Source organism: Anabrus simplex, chromosome 6, assembly GCF_040414725.1.
Source record: "Anabrus simplex isolate iqAnaSimp1 chromosome 6, ASM4041472v1, whole genome shotgun sequence".
In the NCBI taxonomy this organism is placed as follows: Eukaryota; Metazoa; Arthropoda; class Insecta; order Orthoptera; family Tettigoniidae; genus Anabrus; species Anabrus simplex.
In genome coordinates this window covers 206,650,035-206,671,168 of record NC_090270.1, presented here as the reverse complement: position 1 = coordinate 206,671,168, position 21,134 = coordinate 206,650,035, and the positions used below count along the sequence as shown (strand labels likewise).

Sequence of the window (21,134 nt, the reverse complement as noted above, 5' to 3'; positions counted from 1 at the left end):
ATGAGACTATAATTTTTTACACACTTTGGTAGAAGATACTCAGTCCTAACCAAGGAAGGAAGGAAGGAAGGAAGGAAGGAAGGAAGGAAGGAAGGAAGCAAAACTTAAAGCATAACATATTATTGTTAATTTTTAGGTTTAAGTTCCTTTTTTATCCTTCACACTCTAAAAATCATAAACAAACATCAAAGCATAACATTTCCAAGTGGATATGATGCACGAGGATTTATTATGTAACAACAAAAACAACAACAACAACAAGATATAAGAAACATAACACACACTTTATTTAATCAAAATTATGGTCATTCTCCATAATCTTTTTACTGTTTTCTTTAATTCCAAACAAATTAAAAAGGTAATGAGAATAATAAATTACAAAGCCATCAGTTTAAAATATGGAGCTCATTTTAACCGTAATGTTACAGTCATCGAAACAACCCTGACATCATTCTCTATAAATCTCTTTCAATGACTTAGAATATACATTCGAATAACACATTAATTACTATTGATTTTACATGAAAAGGATAGCGATTTCTTTTTCAGGTAGTCTTGACCCTCTAGCAAAATGAGGAGATAAAATGACTAGAACTAAAAAAAAAAAGAAAAAGAAAAAGAGGAAAAAATGAATAGCATATACGAGCAAGTACCTCAAAGGTCACAAACTTTCTATTTTGAACAAATACTAATGAATGATTGATGACGACTAGGATAATCAATAACCAAATCTCATAGCAGTCTAATATATCTTCCCTTTGGATTGCAGCTTTAACCCTACAGGTTGCTAATTTCTTTCAAGCAATCTGAATACAGAGCAAAATTAAAAGTTTTTAAAATTTGGAATTTCAATAGCTTTTCAGTTGATAGTTTTGGAAAATAATATAATACACACATTTTTCTCACACATATACATATAAAAAGCAGCCATCTTTATTTCTCGGAAGATTCTACAAGTTTTGCACAGTCCTGTACAGATGGAGAGTGGTTACAAAGTTGATGAAGGGTTCCTGGCAAAATGGAAACATCAATGTTAATAGAGAGAAATACGGCAGTAATTACTAAAATATCAAGGACTTCTAAACATAAGAGAAAGAAGTGTACAGTTTCAAATGTGAATGAAAATTTCAGAAATCTTATCCAAACACAGTAGCATTTATAATGAACTGAAGAAAAAAAAAAAAAAACACACCTTTCAAATTAGTCATGAAAACACTTCAAGGTATTAAATCCTGCACTTTATTCTGAAGAAAATGAAGAAACCCAAAACTGCTATTCACAACTGAGAGCACTGGTAAATTTTGTCGGAAAATTCCAATATGCTGGTCCGGAAGTTTTAATTTCTTAATAAGATAATGAGCATAGCAATTCTGACTATCACTCTTCATATAAATATATTTAGTTTATATCAGCAAACAAGGGGATAAAAACCAAGATAGGTGAAACCAAGATACTTAAATGAAACCTTTCTACTTTTTATACTGGGGGATTTGTGGTTTAATTGAAGTTCATACAATGTATGGATTTGGAGTTATTGGATGTCTTGTCTTAGTCCTATGAGCCTACTCTCCAAAGGCTGAAATTCTAATTCATTCCACAGGAAAATCACCTACTGTAGGGTCCGTCATCTACTCTCTCGAAAAGGATTGAACATCACAGAACTTGAAGAGGTACCCATAGTTTAATCTGATATTGAAATGTTATCAATTTAGAGTGACTAGAACACACAATGACATGAATCCCCCAAATATATATAGTAGGACCAATAAAAATGGAAACGGACAGAACTTGAGACGTACTCTGAAGTCTAGTTTTCTTGTATATTTTAGATGACTAGAGTGATTTATTTATTTACAAACATGAATGCAGATTGAAATCATCTTGTTTTCTGGAAAGTAGAAATCAAATAAGAGTTAAATGGGCTATCTCTTGCATGGAATGTCTCAATGGGGGTCAAATGAAAATCCTGCGCTTGCCTTCTATTTATACATTTCAATGAGTAATAATTAATGGTAAATTACATTATTTTCAAAATTTATCATATTGCAACTCATCACTTAATATGGGATATTTATCTTGTGTCCTTCAAACCTAAGAAAAATCTGTGTTCAGCACCAAGTACAGTTGACATCACCACAGATCTGCCATGGCACAAAAAGAAACTTAAAAGTATACCAGTAATAATAAAATGTTTCACTAATCAAACAGTTGAATTTAAGATAACATCAGTAATCAGTATATCTCCAACACAACCTATGTATTTAAACATATGGTAGACTGTTGAAAAGCCAAGAGAACACTAAATTTCAGAAGGTTGTCAAAAATTAACTGGCATACAAAGTGGAAATTCGTAAGTATTACTGTGTTATTGCTATGTTATCAATTCAGAATGACTAGAACACACGACGACAACATGAATCCCCAAATATAAGTAATAGGCCCAAATAACATGGAAATACATTCATGCAACATACATACTATCAAAATACAGCAGATGATTTCATTATTTGTATACAAAACAAATAACAGATATTATAAAGAAATGTATCAAATAATGGTAAAAATTTGAAACAGAACATTCTACCGAGTTTCCAAAAGGACTAAAAATACTGTAGACCCATAATGCATCATATTAAATGTATGTATGGATGTATGTATGCCAAACTGTGCTGCAAAAGTATTTATCTCTGAGCTTAAGATCCCAGAACTTCTAGTCACATGTTATAGATATGCTAAAATTAATCACTAGCTGCATCAACAGGAGACTTTGCAAGTATTTTTACATAAAATTAACTATTCTGAAAATATCAGATTCTTCTATTGACAGTCCCCCCCCACCACACACACACTGTTTAGGTAGGATAAAGTTAAAAATTTCATTGTTCGGTACTGAAGAATATTACAGTTAAAATTGAAATAATTGATAAAGAGATTCAACCTATTCAATACAAAAGAATAAGAAATGTAGTGAATTACATTCTTATTTAATAATAAGTAGAAGTGGTACTGGTTTCGACCCTAGTCCAGGTCATCATCAGCCGATTAAAACATGAAAAACAATGCATAGGAAAAGGAAATAAAAGACCAAGTGCACTCCGGATCAGTAGAAGAGGCGATATAAAAATGAACCGGGTAGACACTGTAAAATTCAGAAGTAGTAAAATGTAAGTCACTTTTAAAAGAAAACAGTGCGTAATTTTCTGAGCGGCAGTATGGCACACGCAGTGTTAGGCAAAGTCTTATAATGTTTATGAATAGCGGAGAACGGTTAAACGAGCTAATTTTTAAACACTGTCAGGCACAGAGTCATATCATAATCGAACACATACGAAGATCCATAATCGTGCAGGAGTTGAAGATGAGTAGATCTACTGAAGTAACTTGCCAGCTCCCGGTCATCAGCGCGATATATTTAACATCAGGCACTGTGGTTTCAAACACCAAACAAAATGGAGAATAGCTTGATGATCCAGTAATTTTCTTCGGTTGCGGGAAAGTAAGTATATAGATAAATATAATTCAATATAATTGAATAAGTAATTGTGCTCCTATAGAATTCTTAGAACAGTTGACGTGAAAAAAACAATTGTGAAGAGAAAAAAAATAGTAAAAAGCGCAATACCGGAAACAAATGAAAACGTATATGCACAGTGTGCAATTTTTTAAAACGTAAAAAAATTCAGGTCATGATTGAAGTAGTCGAAATCGGCGCAAGGCAGGAGTTGAGTATGAATGAGAAGAACCGTAATGAAGGTGGAATTGATTTTTTTTTAAAGAAAAGATAGAATAAATTAATAGAGGAAGAGGAATAGTGGAATAAGAGAAGAATGAAAGAAATTGAAGTTAAATGGTGTTATTCTATCTTTTCTTTAAAAAAAAAAATCAATTCCACCTTCATTTCGGTTCTTCTCATTCATACTCAACTCCTGCCTTGCGCCAATTTCGACTACTTCAATCATGACCGGAATTTTTTTACGTTTTAAAAAATTGCACACTGTGCATATACGTTTTCATTTGTTTCCGGTATTGCGCTTTTTACTATATTTTTTTCTCTTCACAATTGTTTTTTTCATGTCAACTGTTCTAAGAATTCTATAGGAGCACAATTACTTATTCAATTATATTGAATTATATTATATTTATCTATATACTTACCTTCCCGCAACTGAAGAAAATTACTGGATCATCAAGCTACTCTCCATTTTACTTTGGTGTTTGAAACCACAGTGCCTGATGTTAAATATATCGCGCTGATCACCGAGAGCTGGCAAGTTACTTCAATAGATCTACTCATCTTCAACTCCTGCATGATTATGGATCTTCGTATGTGTTCGAATATGATATGACTTTGTGCCTGACAGTGTTTAAAAATTAGCTCATTTAACCGTTCTCCGCTATTCATAAACATTATAAGACTTTGCCTAACACTGCGTGTGCCATACTGCCGCTCAGAAAATTACGCACCGTTTTCTTTTAAGTGACTTACATTTTACTTCTTCTGAATTTTACAGTGTCTACCCCGTTCATTTTTATATCGCCTCTTCTACTGATCCGGAGTGTACTTGATCTTTTATTTCCTTTTCCTATGCATTGTTTTTCATGTTTTAATCGGCTGATGATGACCTGGACTAGGGTCGAAACCGGTACCACTTCTACTTATTATTAAATAAGAATGTAATTCACTACATTTCTTATTCTTTTGTATTGAACAGGTTGAATTTTATCAATTACTTCAATTTTAACTGTAGGTAGGATAAGGCAAGTTGATCTTGAAGGTAATAGAATCTTGAAGTTTTCACACATAACTGAAGCTGCTTACGCCACATGCTATTCCATTTACACTAATATTTCCAGGTATAAAACAACTAAAATTACAAGTTTATCACTACATTTGAAACTGCACCTTTCTTACTCAGCACATAAATGTTCCAAGACCGTTCACTATGTCCTCTTTAACAAAACACTGAAAATAAAGATGAAGGTGTGCTTCATTTCTGAAATTTTTTGGTGTCCATTAGAAGTATTTTTTCTCTTAATGCGAATGTATAATTTATTTTTATTTAGTAAATTAATGCCTCAGTATTTTCATGTTTTCCATTTAAAATAGTCTTAATTTCTATATACAAACACAAAAACAAGCTTTAATACATAGTCAAGCTGAACAATTACTTTTCCTTTTGAGTCCATCACGCAAAATAGATAGCTTTAGATAGAATAATTCATTTATTCTAATTATAGTACATATTTTTGCTTCCTTGTTATATTTTATACTTATAGCCCCATAACTGACACGTTTTCCTTCAGGTAAACTTATCACAATCCAGACAGTCTAAATGAAATGTTATTAGAAGAAGCTGATGCTAAATTTTACTCTCCAAAATCTGCTCTCCTAACAAGAATTTAAAGAACATGTTGCCTCCCACCTACAACACCTGCTAACAAACTTAATGCAAACAATCAACAGCAAGATTTAACAGCTTTTTCTGAACTTGATGCATGCTATAAAAATATGTAAGAATTAAAAACCTAACTAACCTTTAGGAAGGGCTTCATTTGTTATGCCATCCTTTCATCCCACAATTTTTGATTCAATATCTTTATGTAAGAGCTAATTCTAGCTCTGAATATGGAGATCAGAATTTCTTACACTGCATACAAATTATATGATTGAATACACAACTAAAATGAGATGTTAAATTAATTTAAATGTTTATTCTGTGTTTACTTCCTCTCAGACATAAAAGTCACAGCCCTCTCCATACAAGTTTTGAAAACCCTTAGAGAAATGGAAGGTAAAGTTTCTACTTCTGTATCCTAGACACTAAATCAGATGGAGTGGTTAGCCCTATGCCTGCTCGTTTTGGCAATTTGGAATCAGATTAGTTTCTGTTGTAGGCTGAATGAATCCCAAGGCAACATGCCATTCCAGAAACAGAAATCTTGTACATAAATTTCTTGACTGCCTGATAGATAATAAACACAGAGCATACCTAATCACCCGACTAGCCAACTCTCCCCATCATACAGGAACATACACTACTAAAATTTCTCAGTTTCGTGGAGCTGAGAAATTATGAGCATGGCAGGAATGGGCAGCATTTTCAATAATCTTGGAGGGAAACTTTTGAAAGTATAAAATAACTCCATAAAATTTATAATCTCTTGTTAAAAAACAAAAAACAACCCACATAAACTGCCACAACTCTATTTCAAAACCATTCCATTCTAACAAATATTTTACTTGAAAGAATCCTTCCTATATTATAATGCCTGAAATAAAAGTATGAAATTTACCACATGATCTTGTTTGGAAACAGGTCTCTCAATTTCACTCTCCCAATCCATAAACCTTGATAGCTTTTAAGGACCAATGTTATTAAAACTCCCCTCCCTAAGAATAACTGTCAGTTGTGGGGTTAATAAAAGTAATAGTTACTGTAATCCTCCTTCAACATATATAAAAATATACCTTTGCAATGCAAAGCAAATTAAATGTAACAACACTGGATATGTAAAACTTACTTGATGTGCGTGATTTCACAGTTTGCAGTTTCACTCTGTTTTCTTCCATTACACTTTACATTCCACTTTCCAGTGAACAAATGGTTATTTATTTCGAACTTATGAGTTAGTTTTATGTCAAATGAACAGTAAGAAAGAAAGAGAGAAAGAAAGAAAGAAAGAAAGAAAGAAAGAAAGAAAGAAAGACTACATGTTTCACACATTCAGATTTCTATGATAATTATTAGTGTGGAAATGGGCACAAATGAGGATTCACTCTTTCTCTTTTTGTAATTTTTCTTTCAGTTTTCCCCTTAAAATTTCCCTCCTTGAAGCTATCATCATGTGCTTCTAAGTTTATTGAGACGGAAGAGCAAGTACAAATAAGATATGAACATTATACACACATCCAAAAAATAGAAAATGAAAAGAAATAAATTATAATACATAGGACTAGCAACGCAAGAATTCTCTTTTTTTATATATATTTACTTTTCTCAATAATCCTTATACCTTTAATATACACTCTATTTATATATATTTATATATATAAAAAAATTCATATATCACGTTACCTAATGACATTTAAACCTACAGCTCAACACTCACACATGTACACACTCGCTCACACTTGCATGTGACTCATGGGTTTGGTTAGCTTGCAACAAGTTTTCCTAGTTTGCAGTTTTATCTTATTTGTAGAGATTGGGGTGAAATAAGTTGGACTTTCCAATTTACACTTGTCTTTTGCTTTCTTAGAACAATGATAATTTCCCAGAATATACAAATTCAATTAAAAACACAATAATGCACATATGTTATAATACTTCAACAATATTACATGATAATTGCAACAGATTATTAAAATGCACTAAACTTATTATATGAAATAAATGAACAAGTTAGTCATATTTTAAAATAAGAATGCTATTGCCAATGTCCCTTCATATACATATGATTCTTAAATAGAAATGAATACGAGTTCTTTAAAGGATATGGCTTCAGTAGTGACCCAGAAATATAAAATATCACAGCTTAGTGGCAGCAAATATAACTCTTCCATACATCATAAGCAGCAAGCACAGCAGACCATTTCTCAGCTCTGAAAGTATTTAGTACGCCTACAATACAGTTGACAAAAAAGAGAGTTAAACCAAATATCTACAATCATGAAAGTATTATAGTGAATTGGTTTTAAATTACTTGACAGTACTAACAGAACCGTAGACTAATTCCTTTAATTCTAGTCTCTCTATTAAGCACCAATGTGATACCACAACTGTTAAGTCTTTTAAGTCCTAGTTTTATTTACAGCTTGGCTGTGGAGAGGGTACAGTTTGTCAATAATATACAGCTCCAAAAAAGCCTGCCATTACACTGGATGTATTCTCCCATTTAATTTGTTCTCTCTTTAAAAACCAAGGGGAAAAAAATAAATGTTTAAGATGATGTCAACTGTTAACTTTAAACCAGCAACATGCACATACCTGTCAATAATATAAAAACTTTTGCAAATAGGGTTTCTCTGAAGCTCAACATGAAACAAATGATGAGACCCTTGCCCATTTTGCCTTACATCCTGTAAGCATGAAGACTCAATTTTAGCAAAAAGACAGTCAGCCTGGACTTTGCTTATTAACCCACTGGCGCAGGGTCACGGAACCATTCCGTGCTCCGCTACTATGAACGTGAGGTAGAACCATGGACCTGTTCTGTGTTGACGCATTACGATGCAATTTAACCGGTTCCACAATAGATGGAGATAGTTGTGACTCTGAATATGTGTGAGTGACATCTCTTTTCATATTCCTTGGATACATATATCAATAATCGACGATAGTATGGTGTCATTTGATATTTTCAAGTGGTTAGTTTTCAACTTTGACACAAGTACACGAACATGGCAGCTCATCAGCGGCTGAAAGAAAAAGAGATCGAATCTTTGCTTGAAAGTGATAATAATTATAATTCTTTTGATGAAAGTAACAAGTGAAGTGAGTAGTATCAGTTCTAGTTCTGATGATGAGACGAATTCAATAGTGCCGTAAATGAAGAGGAGGAGCAAAGAGAAGATAAATGTGATGCATACATGTGCCAACGGACTGGATATGGGTGTAGGACAATAACAGAATAAAACATATTCCATGTTCTGCAGTTCATGGAGTGATGTTGGTATGTTACGGAGGCTAGGAAATAATCGTACTGTTAGTGACGTATCAGAATTTCTATGTGATAAGTTTTTTTTACATGATCACCACAGAAACCAATGACAATGCAAAGGATTTACTGGGTAATCATAACAGAAGTAGACTGGAATCAGACTCATACCACACATGCCTGAACTACTAAAGAGACTGGAAAATATGTTTTAACATGAAATGTTCTGTGCTTTATCATATTCATTTTCTTTTTATGTTTCAAAAGTTCGAAAGTTCCCTAATTTTAATTCTTTTTCACAGAAAGTTGTAGACAAAAATTTCCTTTAAAATTATTCCTGCTCCAGGGCATATTCATTGCGCCAACAATGTCTGCCTTAATGGTTTAATAGATATGTACCTACCTCATTCTTGATCTCCTTTTTATTATTTATTTATTTATTTACATATTTTACGCCCACATTGGAGCACTGAAATCAATACATTTGAGTTAATTTCTTCTTCTTCTTCTCCCAGAACTTTTTCATCCTCTCCGACCTGGAAGCCCTTTGTGTGTCCGATATAGTATATTGTTTCCGTTCAACTGCTTTTAGTTTGAGACTTATGCTTTTGTTCTTCAAAATCCTCTTCTCTTTTCTGTCTTTGATTTGTTGCCGAGTTATACCCAATTCTTCCAAATCGTCCTGAACTTCTTTGAACCAATTATTATTGATTTTATTCTTCAAAAAGTAATCGAATAGTTGTTTCAATATCCTGGTGTCTGCTAATCTTGATATGTGACAGAAAAAGGAAATTCTTCTTTTACGCATTGTAGATATTATTGATTCACATTCACGATAGACAATGTTGTTAGGCAACAATCTCCACTGTCCATCAACTTGGTGTTTTTTATTAATAATTGTTCTAAGAATTCTTCTCTCAGTTTTCTGTAATTTGTCTGTTGTAGATTTTACATTTAATTTGAATAAAGTTTCACTAGCATAGGTTGCCTCTGGTTTAACTATGGAATTATAGTGTTTCAGCTTAGCGTTTATCGAAAGAGATTTTTTTTTATAGGTTGGCCAGGTAAGTCTTTGTGCTTGTTTAAATTTAGTTGTTCTGTGTTCTATTGCTTCTTTTTCATTTGTGTTCCATGTTATTATTTCCCCAAGATATTTGAATTTCTGAACAATTTTAATCTCTTTATTACTGTTCAGCTGAATAACTGGTAAATCAACTTTAAAAGTTGGCATCATTTCTGTTTTTTCAAATGAAATTTGTAATCCCATTTTTTTAGCTATAATTTCTAGTTGTTCAATTTGAAATTTAGCCTCTTCTATTGTATTTGCAAGTAATGCTAAATCGTCCGCAAAAGCAAGGCAGTTGAGTTTAATATTTCTACCGATCTTGATAGTTGGTTGGCATTTCTTGTTCCATTAAATAATAATAATAATAATAATATAATAATAATACCATTCACTTCCTGCTATGTATGAGTATTCTAGGTGATAATAGTTTTAGCATATAATGATAAAACAATAATGCAAGAAATGCATGTGTACAAATCAATACCTAGTTCTCTAACAAGGAAAAGACAAAAATGAAGTAATTGTATTTCAGTATACAGTATATTAAGAAAACTCTTGCAAAATTTTCCTACTTAACGAATATTAAGAATAATATTAAAACTTCTTTTTAAAAAAAGTAATTCAGAGCTGAAAATATTACATTTGTTAGGTATATAAATCTTAACCCCCTCCCCCCAGTTAGTTGTCAAGACATCTTTAACTTCTGATAAAAGGTTAGGGTGTTGAGTCTGATGCAAGTTTTGCATTTACAATTTTATGAATATGAAATATTTAAAGATGGTAAATACTAATCTCAATATATTTTACAGCATCAAAATCTTTTAAAAGTTCCATAATATGTGTATATATATTTATATGTATTTTATTTTTACAGCATTTCTATTGAATTTGCACGAGTGCTATAAAACCAAAATTTTGAAGTTAATACTGGTACTTTTGAAACTACCATTTCTCAGTTCTATACTGACAATTTAAATAATCTAATTAATGCACTTCTGTCCAAGGTAGTAAAGCCAGGCACCACTTCCATGGTGACATATAATTACGGACTATACCTGCGAAGTAATAAAGGCTAAGCAAACATTTGGAGAAATTAATATTTTCTTTTTTACTAGTAGCTTTACGTCACACCGACACAGATATGTCTTAATTCGACGATGGGATAGGAAAGGCCTAGGAGTGGGAAGGAAGCGGCCGTGACCTGAATTAAGGTACAGTCCCAGCATTTGTCTGGTGTGAAAATGGGAAACCACAGAAAACCATCTTCAGGGCAGCCAACGGTACGATTCGAACCCAATATCTCCCGGATGGAAGCTCACAGCCGCGTGCCCCTAACCGCACGGCCAACTCGCCCGGTGGAGAAACCTAAATTGCTTGAACTTATCCAGCATAGATTTCATAAACGGTTGCATAAATATGAACTTAGGATGCAGATTGTCATCTTATCATTTGAGCCAATGAGAAGAAAAATATCCTTCAGCGTGCCTGGGCTATTTGTGAAGTTGTTAAATGCACCCTAGGGTCATTTTACTAATTGCTTTTCCCATTTCAATCTATTCAAAATACCTCATTGTTTGTCTAAAAGTAGGATAGAAACCGAATGACAATAATGGTTCATTGTTCATTAGATAGAATCAATTACACATTTTTGTTGAAATTATTGGATTAGTACAACTAAATTAAGTGGAAAACTGTATACAGGAGAAATAAAAAGTAAAGCCATGCAATTCCAGTGTCAACAATGTTAATTAAATAATAAATATTGTTTATTATGTCCCTTGTTGTAGTTACAGCTGTAGGAACATTTTTAAAAATGTATAAAAATGACAATATGTTACAATACACTCCCTGTAGTTTAGCTTTGGTTAGATAGGTCGCTGGAAAGTCCAGTTGACACCTGTCTTTGAGTCATGCGTCCTTATCTACCACTCCGTTCAGACAGACGAGTTAGATCTTGGCTCTCTTGTTCCTGGTTACATGGTAATCATAGATCATTTGATTGATACAATAGTTCCATTAACGTGTAGACGTACTGTATAATATACTGTATTGTGTTCTATGCTTTCAAAAGGAAATGTACATATGTTAGTATGGAACGAAGACCACACAGCACATTGCTGAAGGTGAAACAGTACTAGCGTCTGTAATCTTAGTGTCAGAAAACGCATAGTTAATGACTTGCACCATAATAGAAAGTACTAAAAATTGTTTGTAGATGATGCATTGTGCACTTGTTTCATGCAAGAATGCTGAAGAGGCACTCCAATAAGTGGCTCATTTTAAAAGAAAAAGCCATTATTCTACACTCAAAACTTCAAAACGATGGCACAATGTTGGCTAGTAATGGATGGATGATGGAAGAAAAGTCATGGAATTAATTTCCTTAGTGTATGTGAAAAAAAAAACCAGAACTTTTAGCTGACCATTCAGTAGGAAGTCATTTTTCAAACAATTCAGTGGCGTCATTACTAAAGAAATTCTTACTCCAGAACAAGTGTATAATATGCCTGAAAAAAACTTTTGCTTGTGCTAAAGAAACTTAAGCCTCAATTCTTGTGGCCAGTTAAGAAAAAATTATGAATGTGTTATGTTTAAACACCTCAGGGGCCCATAAGCCGACCTTTTTCCTGATTGATAAAGAGGCAAAACCAAGGGTTGTTATGAACTAGAATATGTCATCTCTTCCAGTTTACTATAGGTAGAGCCCTGCGTGAATATACAAAATAATATCCGCATCCGCACTGCCTTCATCCACAAATGGTTATCCACATCCACAAAATGGTTATCCGTGGATAATCTAAATATTTAACTACAGTATATTACACCCAAGGTATTGAAACGGATAGATGTGTTAACTTAATACAGTAGGCCTAGCACCTGGCACCAGAACCCCTACAGTTGCAGATTTATGAAGAATTTTCTCTTGCGACAACTGCCAACGTATTGACTTTTTTCCCTTTTTTTCTATTAATTGCGGGCAGGAGCCAGTTAGGCTTAGGTCAGATTTATGGCTTTGTGGTTTCAAGGCTCTTTATATATCATTATTCTCCTATACTAATGTCAAGGGTCCCTTAACCACAAAAAAAAAAAAAAAAAAAAAAAAAAAAAAAAAAAAAAAAAAAAAAGAGAATACCTGAGTGAAAATCAATAAACATTATTATTTAGAAATTATCAGCAAAACTATCCACACTGCCATACAGTTTGTATCTGCCAAGACACTAACTTTGCGGATAGCCACGGATATATCAGCATCCGGACAGGGCTTAACTATAGATCACAAAAATCAGCTTGGATCAGCTCTTGTCTATTGAAGGAGGGGTCTATTAGTGAACTTGTTCCTAGAGTGAAATGCCTCTTAAGTTTGAAGTTGATAGTAAAAGCACTGCTAGTGCTAGCAACGCACCCACCTGTCCAGGGAACTTGAATGCGAAGGCAAGAGTGGTACTTAATTATTGCTTGTCACTGAATGTTAACAAGCATTGTACAGCCAATGGACTAAAGAGTTTTTTTTTTTTTAATAGTTGCATTACGTCGCAGCGACACAGATAGGTCTTATGACGATGATGGAACAGGAAAGGCCTAGGAATGGGAAGGAAGCGATCGTGGCGTTAATTAAGGTACAGCCCCAGCATTTGCCTGGTGTGAAAATGGGAAACCACAGAAAACCATTTTCAGGGCTGCCGACAGTGGGGTTTGAACCCACTATTTCCCGGATACAAGCTCACAGCTGCGCGCTCCTAACCACATGGCCAACTTGCCCGGAAAGGATTTTTTAAACGTCTTAAGAAGAAGAAGATGAAGAACCACAAAAGCTTCTTTCCAAGATTTTAGTAAGGTTGAATAATGAAGACAATCCAAATCTGACCGAGGTCTTGAAGAAAATCAACAAGGGAAATGTTATATGACCAAAGAACGTGATGAAATACCAGCATCCATTGTAAATTCTTGGAGAAAAGCCTGGTCAAATGTAAAAGTCATTGTTGAAACATATAAAGAAGAACTCCCTAGAGCAAATGACCAGCCTTAATCGTCAGGTTTCTGGCCAAGATGACACTGCAACTCTGTTAACAACTATCTAACCTTGGCAATCTTGTAAAACAAGATTTTCTGGATTGGACTGATGGTGAACAAGAACTTGACAGTGAAACTTTGCAAGCCGTCATTTGTCAGGACAGAGATAAAGAAGTAGAAGAAGGCATCGGAGAAGAAAGTGAAGATGGAAAAATGAGCCATGCTGAGGGAAAAGTAGCTTTACAATTGGCAGTGACTTACATCAAGCAGCAGACAGAAGCAACAGCAATTGATAAAATGTTTATAAAGAAGTGGAATCATTTTGCTTCCAATAAAAGCACTTGAAACCCCCCCCCCCCCCAAAAAAACTGATTTTTTTGTTTTTATATTTTTGAGTTCTGCAGAGTTTAAATCACAGCACTACTGTATATAGTAGTTTGATTTGTTTTTGTTTACAATGCTACAACAGTGTATGTGATTTTTATACGAAGTGTTATGTTATTTTTACCAATTAAATACAAAGTTTTTGTAATAATATTTTGTGAGTGAGGTGAGTGAAACAGGAATACAGCATGGAGATATTAACTCATTTTGGGCGAGTACACTTAGTAAATACTATCTTACAGTTAATGATACTGTATTTCATTTAGGCTAAATATCAGTATTTATAGCGTATTGTCAGTTAATCCAGCTATTTTCTAGTCTAGCCTAGGGTTGGTCCTGAGGTGGCCGAATAAGAGGGAGTTTACTTTAGTTATGTGATAAACAAAAAATTTACATTGAAGTATTCTTGAATACAACAACAACAACAACTGTAACAATGTTATTTTCAAAATATAGCTCTCTGCTTAAATTTTGTTAGGTTATTACACTTCAATAACAGTAGTAGAAAAATCACAATCCACTATGATGTATATATTACAATGAAACTTGTTAATATGGAGTGGCTAGGTGCCACACTTTTTATCTGTTGCACAACGGTTTCAACACAGAATTTAGTGAACCACGGACATTTTGAAGATGTGCATTAATTTCTTATTCATTTGTTAACTTACTAATTGCCAGACAAGAAGATTTTGGGGGATTAAAAATGAATGAGAAAATGTTCAATGAAAGAGGAGGTATTACTAGTATACTGCATAGAATTAGGTTACAATGCAGTATGTCTCATATTTGCCACAAACCGAAAAATATAATGAAGTACTAGTTTTATACAAAATGATCCAGTTATTGATTTCAGAAATACTGTATGGTCAGTATTTCTATGTCTGCATGTTGGGAGAGCTGCTTCTAGTACCAGTATAGGTTATTTTTCACATTTCTATAACAAAACTTGACAGAACTAAGCTGATATTAGAGCAATGTATGAATAGTATTGCTATCACTGGTAAGGACATCATCTACAGGCAAAACTGTAATCAGTTCATGATTAACAGCAAAAACAATCAAAAATATAAAAATGAGTTGGCACGTGGCAATGGATATAACAAATTACTGTATAGACGTGAATAATCTGTGCACCCTACTTTTAGGAGAGACATAAAAAGACGAAAAGAAGTGGCTTTAATTGGTGCGTTATTTACAAGAAATAAATCCTACATAATGATGTACTCCAAAACAGAATAAAATATACATTTGTTTTAAGAAATAAATCATAATGTTCACATATTGTTGGTTAGGCAATCAGCTCAATCAGTACTGTCATGCTGTTTACTTACCTAGTTTTGCCTATGTGTTGTAATGAGCGTGCTGTCTGGTATTAGCTGTATAGGAATGTGTTGTATGAAATGCCTAGCGATTACAGTTTAATTTTTAAAGTCACTTTAAAAAAAAAAAAAAAGAAATTTTAAATTCACCAGTCACAAGAACAACTTCCTCTGACAATGTACTGCAGTTTCCACTGCTCTCTGCATCTTCAATAACACTAAGCTTTCCTTTAGCCTTGAACACACAATTACAAGATCTTGTAACCATACTTATTATGTGAGCCACACTTCACTTCTAAAGCACTACCGATGCCACACAGACCAGGACAAGGCAATACTACAGTATAACGGGATATACTACGAGAGGCCAAGTGGTACTTCAAAAACTTTATTTCAAATAACGCATGCACCAAATATAGTATATGTGTAGAGTATTCGCATATACCATATATGATACTAAGAACTTCCTAACAAGGCAGAACATCCACAGGGAATATGATACAAAAATAATACAGATATTGTACCTTCTTGGAAACATTTCCGACACAATGTCGTACACAAAGCCTGGTCAAAAAATACATCACAGTGGGTCACAGTAATTATCACTTATACATATGTAAAGGTCAAAAATTCAACGTTGATTTGAAATAAGTAAATAAATCATTCAAAATCCTGAAATACACCAACTTGTTGGGCAGTACGTACACGAATCTTCTGCAACAATAATTACTACGTCAATGTGTTTCAAGATTTAAATGATGATGATGATGATGATGCTTGTTGTTTAAAGGAGCCTAACAGCTAGGTCATAGTCCCCTAATGGTACGAAATGAGATGAAATGTAATGACAATTTAAAAGTTCAAAATCATCCACTGACCAGAATAAAAAAAAACCATGATGATGAAGAATGAATGGAGAGATATGAATTTAAAACAATCAGTGGATTCGACCCAGAAATTATCATAAACAATAGTATTACTGACCAAGGGACTGCTTCTAAAGCACAATCCTGTATCGCGGATGCTTGTTGTCTAATGGGGTCCAAAATCCTGGTCAACAGCCCCTCATAATGGTACTTATCGCTAGTAAAGTAGAACCATGGTATTTGTCATGTTGTGGTACTAATCAAAAGTAGCGTAGACTCAAGGTGTTCCACACATTATGGTACTACTCACAAGTATTGTACTTCGCACAGGTAACGCAGACCTATGTTGTTTCTCACATAATGGTGCCACTCATAGGTAATGCAAACCCAGGGTGTTCCTCATGAGCGCCAGTATTCCCGTGGTGTTCCTCATATAGTGGATACCAATCACAGGCAACGCAGACCCACGGTGTTGCTGATATAGTGGTACTAATCACAGGCAACGCCCGGACCACAATGGTACTAATCACGGGTATTGGAAAACCCACACAGACTCACCTTCTGTTGCTACTAATCACAAACCTATTGTGTACCTAACATAGTGGTACTACTCGGAAGTAAAGGTGACCCATGGTGTTCCCCGCGTGATGGTACTAATCACAAGTAGTTTCATAGTTCTAATACAATCATCCCTTGGTCGCCGCTTTGAGCTGCCTCTTATGACAGGCAGGTCATATTCTTCGTCTGCATCCACCACCCACAGGGGGTCAAGGTTTACAATCATCCCAATGATCATGTCTGCAATGAAATTCAATATTATACAGCAGTTTGGAGAGAGAGAGAGAGGTTTTTTTTTTTTTTTTTTTCCCCTGCTAAGAATTGAATGCTAATCAGAAAATAGAGTAAAACGTGCTGTGAAGGCCAAACTGTACATTTGCTAGCCTAAACGATGGATTATTTTTGGGATAAGTACAAATGCCATTCCTCTGGATTAATCCTCTGGACTGTAATAATGTCCATGCTTGCATCACTAATTTATTGAGATCTATAGCAATTCAGGTCTACTAAATTTCTTAAGTGTTTCAAAAAGTTAATGTTCCACTTCTATTTGTTTCTCTTTGGTCTGATCATGGTTTACTGAATATATACAAGAAACAAAATATGTGAAATTATATTCATGCCTGCTTTATTTCACATAATATAAGCTAAGCCTTTTCCTTCATTGTGGCATGAATGTAAGCAGTTTCATGATATTCATGGACGGAAAAATATTTCAAGATGACAGATGTACAATAAAAATTAAGAAAGCAAACCACTATCAGAGCTCCAGTGAGTTTCTTTATGAAGACGTATTCTGAGTAGAAAAGAATATTAAGATAAGATTTACCTGAAGCTAACACAATCTGTTGCAATTCTCATGCCCTCAAATTAATATGCATGCAACTTTAACATGTTCTTCAAAGAGACTATACTGCCACATAAGCTTATAATAGTTCAACATACATGTAATAAAATTTAATAAATTAAACAAAAATAAAATACAAATGAAATAAAAAACAAAACTCAACTGGCATAATATTTTCCAAATACAGTGTGTGATTCTCATATCAAATTTTCTGGTAAACTTTACTTCATAAAACAACAATAATAAATATTCTGATAAATAACATCTCTGATAAATGAATGGTGGTAATTCTGACAATTAAAATATATGTCAACAACTTAAAATACCATGTAAAAATGATCTACAAGCATAAAACATTACCAATAATAGAACTATCATTTTAAAATGTCAACCATGAACAAGAAACAATGTATTCATTTGTGCTTGCTGCAAGAGTCAATCAGATCATTAATAAACCCAATTTTCAAATATTAAAACTAAGTCATCTTTATTTCAAAATATGCTACAGATCCAGGAAGTGAAAAAAATCTGAATACAAAACAACAAAAGATTAATATTAACAGAAACAGCCTGCACGAGCAATATGCAATAAGAATTTCACAAACTACAAATGGCAAGCCCAAGAAATAACTTGATAAATTGTATATGTGGTTGCTTAATCATTTATAACACAACAGTTTCTTATACTTATATCTGTGATCTTCTACAGAAATAAAGATGACTCGTTAGAGAACACAAACAATTTAGGCTATTAATAAAAAGGGGAATAAAAATAAACACATTTTCATTATTAGTATTTTGTTCTTAAGTGACTAATTTTTGGTCGTTTCTTGTCAGATTATAACTCCAACAGTGCATACTGCAATGGCATTATTGTTTTGTAATTTGATGACATAACTGTCAGATAATTTCTTTTCTTTCTTCCACATGTAAAAAGGACTCCTTCCCTTACTTTCCTTTTCCCTTCAAACATGAAATTTAGTCTTCCATTTATTGTATTTTCTGGTAGGATAGTCTTGTTCAAGTTATATATTCCCAAAACAACCATTTTAAGAGGTTTTTAACTTCTCATATCTATGTACATAAATGAAGAACCTCTCAAATAATCCAATCTGACTTCCACTGATCTATATAATTGTGCACGAGTGGAATGCATTCCACTATCATCTTCTGGGTGTTTTTAAAGCTTTGTTACAATGAACTATCAGTAAATAAATGCTTTAGGATTATGAACAATTCATAACTAATTTGATGGTAAGATGCATTTTTCAACCAATTTCTCCCAACACTAATCGTGTTGGTATGATACTGTCCGACAGCACTTGTAGCTGGCACAACTGCCAACCCTACACCCTCCATCTCACTGCATATACAAATGGCAATAACGACTTTGCTCCAGTGACTCCAATACTTCATCATCAAAATAATGAACAAATCCTATGCAGATCAATAATTCATCACTGTCATGTTTTAACGTAAGAAGAATAAAATATTACACACCTCATCAATGACAAAGATGTTTCTGCATGTACACTGCTCATTATCACAAATACAGTGATTTAATTAAATATTCAATCAACATTTATAATTAAAATCCTTATTTGACCAGTTCAATTAATTAAATTACTTCTGCTTTTTGAAAGAAGGAGAAAGGAAAAATCTGAAGAAAAAGGAAAGAAAGATAAGGAAAGACAGAATGAAAGAAAAAAGAAAGAAGGATAGAGAAGAAAGATAAAAGAAATTGTAAAGAGATCAAATATCTCTGTCATATAAATCTTTATAATTAATATCTTCAACATGATATAATTATGGCAAATGATTACCCAAACTGGAAGATGACCCATGGCTGCTACATGCTGGTTACAGGAGGAGTGATGGCAATGACTATCGGGCGGGCGATCAGTTGCCACATGGCAACTCTGATCAGTGAACGAGCGTATGTACAGGCGCATAGACATCACAACAGCTCATACTGGCGTAGATGCATACGCTGGATGATGTCGCGGCAGTCGTTGAACACACGCCTAATGTTCTCAGTGTCAACGGCACATGTGAAGTGTGGGTAACAATAGTGCTTCCCATCCCCACTCGCAGTGCTGATGCGCTAAAATAGAATATAAAATGTTGTTTTAATGTAGAAGTAAGAACACAACATTTCAGAAAAATAATTTTCTGCAGTAATACCCCTTAGTATACTGGATCTCAAGTTTTATTGATTTTGACTCTTTAGTGAATAACTACAAAATTAAATAAGTAGTGATAATTAAAATGCATAAATATAAACAAAATAAAATATGTAAGTATTTATATAATCTATACAGAGAAGAAAACTTTCAGCACAGAAATATACTGTTTTATTTTTGCATTTAAACTCCTTGAGCCACATCATCATGTTAACTAAACAGTCTTTGCAGTCAAATGTATTACTGTAGATCTTTCAGAGTAACATTCTAATGAATTTATATAGAAACATGCAATAAAATGAAGGCAAAAATATGAAAACTAGTGGCAATATACAGCTGCAGATTGGTTGAAGTTACTGATATTCTTAAACCAGATTGGTCATTGGAGCTGTGAGCTAAATAATCTCCAAAGGAGCTCCACCACTAAAACTGGCAATCCATCAGTTCTAGTCTTTACTTGCCATCCAAGGATGAATTTAGATATGATGTAATCCAACTGATGAGCCCAAATGTCATGTCTTGGCAAAACTTGGCAAACACACAAGACCTAACCACCCAAAAGCTGGTTCTATTCCTGAGATTTTAAGCTACAGATATTAAGATATCCTTCTTGTTTTCATATATTATAGGAAATTATTTTTATTTAGGCATATGAATTTTCACTACAATGAATGGTGCAAATAATTAGTCAAATACACCTTTAAATTTGGGTTTCTGATATTACGACTTATTTGTGTTAATAAAAGTTGTTCAATCGAAATATTAAGACTGGTGTCTAGAAAATTTCACTAAATGAATAGGATAACATTGTATCAATATGACAGCAAACTGATGATAGTCTACAGATAATCCACTCCTACCATTCATGCTGAACAAGGTTCTCTATACCCTCCACAATGAAGGATGCTGGATGAACCACTCTCCCACAGTGTCAGGAACAACGTGATCAGTGATAAAATGTTTACTCTTCATGGTTTTCTTCAACAGACCAAAGGCATGACTGTTGCAATAGGAGAGATCGTGCCTTTAAGGCGGATAATTCGTAAGACTTGAAACATGCTTCATTAGCATGTTCCTCTAATGCGAAGATTTGATATGAAAAGGAGTTGTGTCAACCTCGATTCAATATTTTATGCGTTTCCATGGCTGCACTAGAGAGAGCAGCACTCTCCATAATATGTACGGAAGATCGTTTCTTTTACGAGATAACTAGTTTAATATCTTTGAGGCGTATCTTTG

At 33.7% G+C, this 21,134-nt stretch overlaps 1 protein-coding gene across 2 annotated transcripts in view; it reads right to left on the bottom strand.

Moving 5' to 3' along the window:
• Positions 1 to 911: 911 nt before the first annotated feature.
• Galphas (G protein alpha s subunit) overlaps positions 912 to 21,134 on the bottom strand; it is a 525,522-nt gene continuing 505,299 nt past the window's right edge. For both annotated transcript variants that reach the window (XM_068228382.1, XM_068228383.1), the window contains 2 exons: positions 19,536 to 19,816; positions 912 to 1,010 (listed from right to left, as the gene is read on the bottom strand). In XM_068228382.1, the coding sequence (XP_068084483.1) occupies positions 19,670 to 19,816 (147 nt within the window). In that variant the 3' untranslated portion in view covers positions 912 to 1,010; positions 19,536 to 19,669. The remainder of the gene's footprint in view (positions 1,011 to 19,535; positions 19,817 to 21,134) is intronic.